Source organism: Corvus brachyrhynchos, unplaced genomic scaffold (assembly GCF_000691975.1).
Source record: "Corvus brachyrhynchos isolate BGI_N302 unplaced genomic scaffold, ASM69197v1 scaffold22, whole genome shotgun sequence".
In the NCBI taxonomy this organism is placed as follows: Eukaryota; Metazoa; Chordata; class Aves; order Passeriformes; family Corvidae; genus Corvus; species Corvus brachyrhynchos.
The window spans coordinates 5,080,333-5,087,740 of record NW_008238355.1 but is presented as its reverse complement, the minus strand read 5'-3'; the positions used below and the strand labels follow the sequence as shown (position 1 = coordinate 5,087,740).

The window sequence follows — 7,408 nt, the reverse complement described above, 5'->3', positions numbered from 1 at the left end:
AACCCCAGCCAAGAGAAGTTCTCGGTCCACAACTTGTCCCACCATTAAGCTTATCAAGCTGAAAATGCCAACTGAGACATGACGGGATGTGCCCATTAAGAAATAGATGATGTTGGCAAAGAATGATGTGTAAAGGCTGTAAATGGGCTTCAGACCTGCCAGCAGTGAGTATGCAATTGCTTGAGGCACCAAAATGATCCCAATCACTAACCCAGACATAACATCCCCCCAAATGTACTCTTTGCACTGGTACTTGGGAAGCCATCGTAAAACAGGAAAGAAGTCCATAACAAAGTTCTTCAGCTTCTGTGGTGTGCAGGAGCAGCTCTTTCTCAGCTTAGCTAGGATGACTTCTTTCCTGTTAATCTTGATGTGAGGCTTTCTTTCCATGAGAAAGCAGGATGAGGTGTTGTTTTCCATTCTGGTAGCATCAAGTGGTCTTTCCATTTTCCCAGTGTTTACTTCATTTATGTGTTCCTGCAAAGTGAAGAAAACCTCTGTTAGGTTGCAATTCAGGAAGGTTTTCTTAGCACAGTCGCTTAACACTATAAGTTTGTCACCTGATTTTGCTTTTAAGGAAGCATCATCCCAACAAGAACACTATCACAGGGCTCCAGTGACACTCAAGTCTAAGAAATAAATCTGCCCTTTCTTGCAGACATTAAAGAGTACTTTCAATTGAATCCAGTTTGTTCTATTAAAGAAAAATGGGGTTAAATTAGTAATTTCTTTGTGTGACAAAGATTTCCATCATCTATTCCAAATGTTCCATCATAAAGGTCTTTGTGAGCAGAGGCAGAACTTGATGGTGTGAAATAAACATGCACTAGTGAGGTAGGTTATAGTGTTTCTGTATAGGGAGTACATCTTGTAGTCATTGATTTGTCACTCACATGGGGTATAATGATTTGTCACTGCAGTTGTTGTCAATGCAGAGGAGGAAAATGTTGCTGGTAGGACCTGTAAAGCAGAGTTTTCTGGAGAGCAACAGTTTAGTCTTGCATAAAAGATATGCACACAAACCATCGATGGACTCTTTGTAGCTGCTACATAACATGAACTTGTTGAATTGTAGATTGTTTTGATGTGCAACTTCTGGTAATAAATACCTACTCACAAATACCACCACATTGGCAACATATGGACCAAGCACCATGATGTTACCATGTCAGAAGAGTGCTACATGTTAGTATTTTCGGGTTTAAATCCATAGTTACCCAACTTTGCTCTCCCAGTAACGAGATACAAAAAATAATTATGTGTACAGCCAAACAAACACAGCAGTGTTTCGTATGGCTCTCCTGCTTGTTTTCTGTTATATGATGACTGGGATTATTTGTATGCCCCTGATGGGGATGCTTTCAATGTCTCTTGCCTCAATGGACACAACTGTTTTCACCAAACTCAACCTCTGCATTTTTACTCAGTTGTCAAATTAAATTGAGATTAGCTTAGTGCATTCATAAGTAGTTTTGGGGTAGGTGGGAACATGACTAAGAGGCAAAACATGCAAGTGCCCTAACTTACATAGCTCCAAAAATAAAATAGGAACACACAAGTGGAAAATGTTAAACAGACTATGCCAAATGGGAAATCTTGTCTTCTGGTTAGCAGTGGAAAGAAAGAAGAGAGTTCCACGTGAGGATGCCCATATATGAGTAGTGGGAGATAAGGAGTGACTCATACTGATCTAGATGACGATAGTATGTACTAGTACAACTGTATGCAGAACTTCTAGGAAAGCAGACCGTCACTAGGCTCAGCCTCTCCCAGTGTCATTAACAGCCAGGATCTCTACATCAGAGCTGTTTGGTGCCAGGAGTGACATTGCACTAATGTCAAAGCTTGTCTTCACTTACAAGTAAAAGCTGTTTCTTTCCTCTTTCAATGTTTAGAGACAGACTCTGTACCCATCAGTTTCATAAAACTTGAAGTACACTTACTGGCACAGTATTCTGTTGGTAAATTTTAATGGTTTTAACAATTAATACGTAGTTTAGATGGTAGTGACAGAAGTCATCATTCTCTGTGTAAATTTAATGTATTTTTTTGTTGTTAAGAAGAATATTTTGATTTGTTAATTTTTGGTAACAGCCTGTTAAGGTGTAGAATTCCAAGTTTAGAAAAAGCAAAGTGTTTATGAGTCTGACTGGAAGCATAATTGAAAACCAAAAAAATAGATTATCAATAGCCTGTACGCTTTTGATCTGGAGCAGTCCAAATAGAGGGTGGCTTATTAGAAAGTCTTTTGTCTATCCTGCTTAGAAGTAGTTTTCAAGATTTTAATAATTACGTTTTGCCACCAGATTGAAAATAATAAGATACATATCTGTAACTAGTTCAGAACTCTTAAGCAGGTTCTCAGATATCATGATACAGCATACAGATAAATGATACAGTATGAGTTCTAAGGCTATGCGAGGTTTAACCGCAATTCAAAGCAGGATGTTTAGGTGTTATAGGTAATTTATAAATTTGTAAAAGGCACAGTAGAGATTCTCGTTAGAAATGTGTGGACTGATTGTCCAGGTTTAAAAGGACCTGCATAATAGTCTAAATACATTCTACAAAATCAGTAGATTTTTATCCATCCCAATTAAATAAACCCATTTTTAGTTCCCATTGTGCTTGTTACATACATTTCTTTGTGTTTGTAAGTAAGGTTTATTTTCATCATAAGGGAACGCTAATTACAATTTAATGTAATTATTTAGAAAGATCAAAGTTTATTTTTTTTCAATGCTAAGTTTACTTTAGACCCTAATGTACTGCACAGTTATGCTAGCTGAGATCTGCTTGTACAGGAAGTAGGTTGGATCTAGTCTTTGTTAGAATGCAAAGGTGACAGAAAAGATAAATGAAGTTGCAACACCAAGAGAAGTATTTGAGAGCTTATGAATGAAGTTTAGCAAATACAGAATACTAGCAAATGTAATAAAGACACTCGTTTTTAAAAGGCAAAAGCTCAGTACTTCCTGTCTTACCTAAATTAGTTTGGAGAATGAGAAATTTGTGCATGAGGACAGCAAGTCCTTATTCAAATGCCACTCACTTCTTACAGCCGAGTGAATTCAGCCAGCCAGGAAATAAGTACTGTGCCCTTGCTCTACATACTTAAAAGCTGGTGGGCAGTTCAATATCCAATGAGTGCTTTTTATAGGCTACATAAAAAAGATTGCATCAGCTTCTGTACACTAGGCTCATATATTTAATTGCATAGTTGCTGTCTGCCCCTCTCTAATCTCAAACAATTTACCTGGAAGTAATTTGGTATTTACCAAAAAAAAAAAACCCCATTGCAATTCAGATGTGTGTATTGTTTGTGCAACTCCCTGAGGGATAATAGTGACTTTTAATACATGATTAAAACATAATTTCTTTGGAAATTTATTAAGAGATCTTGTGTTTGAATGATAGTTTAGTTATATGTATCTATTAGCTATACTGCCTTACTGGATAATCAGAATAATAGCTTTTTGTAAAAAAACAACCAATCCTCTGCCTCCCCCCCCCAAAAAAAAAAGCTAGCACAGTAAAGTATGTATCTTCTGTGTTCAAGCTGACAGGAAGTAATTTTCTTCAATTATTTTTTTTTCCTGAAAATAAAGGTTTCCTTCCTGTAAGTAACTGTCTATTCTACTATATATGCATTCAGATTCCATGTCAAATGAACATGGTAGCTGCAATGCACTCAGCTCTCAACCTATATTGGTATCCAGAAACTGTTAATATTTAAAGTTTCCTTGTTGCTTTTAGAATACCGTAAAGCCACACCAAGTAAGGGAAGGGACATTGTTATCAGCAATGCATTTTTCAGCTGTATAACCAAATAATTGTCAGCTAACTCATTGCTTCGCCTGAAGGAAATGGGATTCCACCACAGATATGTGCTATCCCCTGTATGCTTGTGCAGCCTAGCAGACCTTGGAGCTTCCAATGTTCTTGCCATCTCCAAAGACAAAATGGTGGCGAGATCTGTCTGCTGCTGTGCTCATGAGCCAACTCCAGCCTTCTGATTCCGGCACTGACATACACCACCATCCTTCCAAAGTGGTAATACCTGAGAAATATGCAGGAGCCCTAGCGGTGTCAGTAAGTGGATTCCTTTACTGGTTCACCAAATGACCCATTTTCAGCTTAGGCCGTACTATCAAATGGAAAACTACTATTTCACTCTCCCTTTCTTCCTCCAGAGCTCCACAGAACATAATATTTGCATTTTATTCAAGTCATCATTTGCTGAAAGAGCTGTTCTTAGCAGGGCTGTACAGATGAAGCAGCACATAACACAAAACATGTTAGTTCATTGTATTTGACTTTGGTATTGGAAGAACTGTTTAAAACAAGTGAAAGTTTACTTGTGTGCACAGTCATGTATATGTTTAACATTCATGCAATTAGAATGGAAAGTGGTCTTGGTTATTTTTAATTGTACTTTTGTGTTTGGAATCTTCACAGTGAAGTTTTTTCAAGTTTCCCTTGACCATATGACCAAAAACAGTTGAGCAGAACCTTGTCTGAACAACTCATTCTTTCAGGTTAAATGCATTGACTCACATTTTTTTGTGAAAAAAAGGAACAAGGGAAAGAACCATTCAAGCCAAACAAACTGCTGACTTTCCAACTGGCCTTTCTTCCTGTCTTTTCATCATGCCTGTGACCTGACAAAATCTTTCAGCAGGGTCAGAAATGTTTATCACAGTATGTTCATGTGGGATTTCTCTTTGCGGATTCTTTGGCAGGCAGTTTCTGCTGCTGCATGTATGACCATTCTGAATGGATGAGTTGTTCTTTGTGAAACAGCACACAGCCCCCCAAAACTTTTTTTTTTCCATCATTTTGCCTCCCCATCCTGATTGTCCACCAAAAAATCTGAAGCTGTGTCTCTAGAAAGCCCAGGAGGGAGCAGCGAGGGTGAGCCTGTCTCCCGTGCTAAGGATATATTTTAAATTCTTTGTTTAGAACAGAAGTCAGACAGTATCATAACTCTATACTATAATTGCTCGCTTGCTGAAATACTGACTTTAAGTGTAAGTTGGGATAGAGCCATTTAAAAACTTCGAGCCAAGTGATGTTCACTGTTTTCTCCATGTTTGAACTATGAAAAACGAATGTGGTTAGGGTGGGTTTTGTATTTATTGTTGCATAACTCACAGAAAAACGTGAGAGACATCAGTTTAGTTAAACATTTGATTGGAAGCACAGGTGTTGAGTTAAACTGTTCATGTTGCTCATCTTTCATATTAGAAACCTTTCTTGGCTCTAATGGCTATGACTATGTTACTGTTCTGGTTTTGAGCAATGGCACAATTTTGAAAAATCTCCTTGTTCAGCCTCATGGTGCATAGATTCAATGTACAGAGGTGTGTTATTCTTGCAAACCAGATTTTTTTTCAGAGGAAAGTACCTAGAAACTATGCCCCAGTGCACTCTGACCCTTTATGGTAGCATAAAAACCTAAGCCAGCAATTGGTGCTTTGGACATATTTGAACAGATGTGGGGAGTACATTTAGTTTGTGAGAACTGACTAGTCTGAAATAAATCCCCTGAGCTGCATGTAATGTAAGACAATACTGCTTTGGCATGTACTGCTTTGATTTATTTATCTGCTTTTGTTCTGCAGGGTTGCTTAGGTATGTCAGCATAACCTAAATGTTTTAGAAGTGATCAAGTGCTAAAACAGAACAAGTAAGATGAATGTTTCTCCCTGTTTTGCATTAGCTGTTGTATTTTCATCTTCAGGACTAAGATGTACTTGCAAGCAGACTTAAGCAAGGTGCCAGCAACCAAAACCATTTATTTATACACTGACCTAGCAAGCTGTCAGACTATAGGTACAGAACATGGCAATGCCTTTTAGGAAAATTATGTGAAACTTGATAGACTTGGTTAGTTTTTTCACTATATTTGGGCAAAATATTGTCGCTTCAAAGCACTTTGTTGCATTTCAGTTTTATGCTAATTCAGAAGTGTAAGAGGAAACTGCATTCCAGCTTAGTGGTCTCTACTAAGTCAGGAAAGCCAGATCAAGTCCTCTGCAGATTAAAACTGCTATAGAAAGGAGAGATTTATTCTGAGAGTCTTTTAGATTTGTGTATTTCTAATAAAATCTCCAATTGATAATTTTTATTCCCAACTGTAAATTGGTCTAGGATTTTCCAGGCAAGTTAGGCTCTTTTTTAAATGCTTGCGTTCACCACCAGCTATGATTCAAATCTTGTTTTCCCAAGGATTCTCAGTTCCATATCCCAGTGAGTAAGGTGACAGTCACTGGCAGGTAACAATCCCAGAGCTGATGAGCAGGCGACAGTGGAACTCACACAGTCAGCCAGCACCTGTTGTTAAGGCTGGCCCATCAGATCATCTTTGGAAATGATCATATATGCAATTAAATGATCAAGTAGTTTCACTTGTTCTCAAGAGACGGGTTTTGTTCAAGGATTCCAGAACATGCTGTTCTAACTATTGACGTGCATTTGAAGGCAAGACAGCATTATTCTTCTGGAGAGTCTTAGGACATGACCACTGAAAAGGCATTTCCTGTGGAGTCAAAAAAACATTCCTAAAAATCAGATTTCTTGCTTTTGGAAAAGTAACTGTTTCAAAGTGAAAGTCTGTTATTAAAAAAAAAAAGTCTTTCAAGATAGCTTTTCAAGACCGGGTCATCATTCACAAAGTTAAATACTGAGCTCTGCTTTCTGCCCTGTGGTTTTGCTGGACATTGTTTAGCCATACTAAGCTGTCATAGAGAAAACCAAATTGATAGTCCATTCTCATGGTTTTTCCTGTTGTCTTCTGTGGCATCTTGTGTTTACTACATGCAATAAGGACAGTATTTTGGAAACACTCTTTTGTACTTAAGCACTGAGAAAATGCTCTCAGTTTCAGTATCAATGTAGTACTTTGAGAAACAGATAAGCCTAGTATATGCCATTTTTAAAAATAGAATTAAAAACCAGCCAAATGGTTGAACTCTTGGACGAGGGTTGCAGGAAAGATAATTGCTGTAGCATTTACAGCTGACTGCATGCTTTACAAACTTTTGCCCAGTGTCTACCTTATTAGCAATATTTATGAACAACAACATAATGAGAAACCAAAAAAAACCATCACGAGCAAAGTAAGCCAAAAGAGGCAGTTCTGCACCTTTGAGAACAGGTAAAGAAAAAACCTGAATTCAGAGGCACAGGAAGGGAGACAAATCTCTTACCTGAATAGCTTTTTGACAGGAATGTACCAGCTCTGTTTTTGCCCATTGGAATGAATGAAAATCTTCAGACAGACATTTCTCTATTTGTGTAAAGGATAATTATTAGCTAAATATTCCTCAAGGTAAGAATGGGTAGTTATGGAATCTTAAGCTTCCTGTTTGGTAGTGTGTTGTCACTTCTATCTTTTTGTAAAGCT

General features: G+C 37.7%; 2 protein-coding genes across 2 annotated transcripts in view; one reads left to right on the top strand and one right to left on the bottom strand.

The window, feature by feature from the left end:
- SLC26A1 (solute carrier family 26 member 1) overlaps positions 1–420 on the bottom strand; it is a 6,758-nt gene extending 6,338 nt beyond the window's left edge. The window contains exon 1 of the mRNA XM_017735336.1: positions 212–420. Coding sequence (XP_017590825.1) covers positions 212–420 — 209 coding nt within the window. The remainder of the gene's footprint in view (positions 1–211) is intronic.
- IDUA (iduronidase, alpha-L-) overlaps positions 1–7,408 on the top strand; it is a 42,779-nt gene that overhangs the window by 8,716 nt on the left and 26,655 nt on the right. The window lies entirely within an intron of this gene.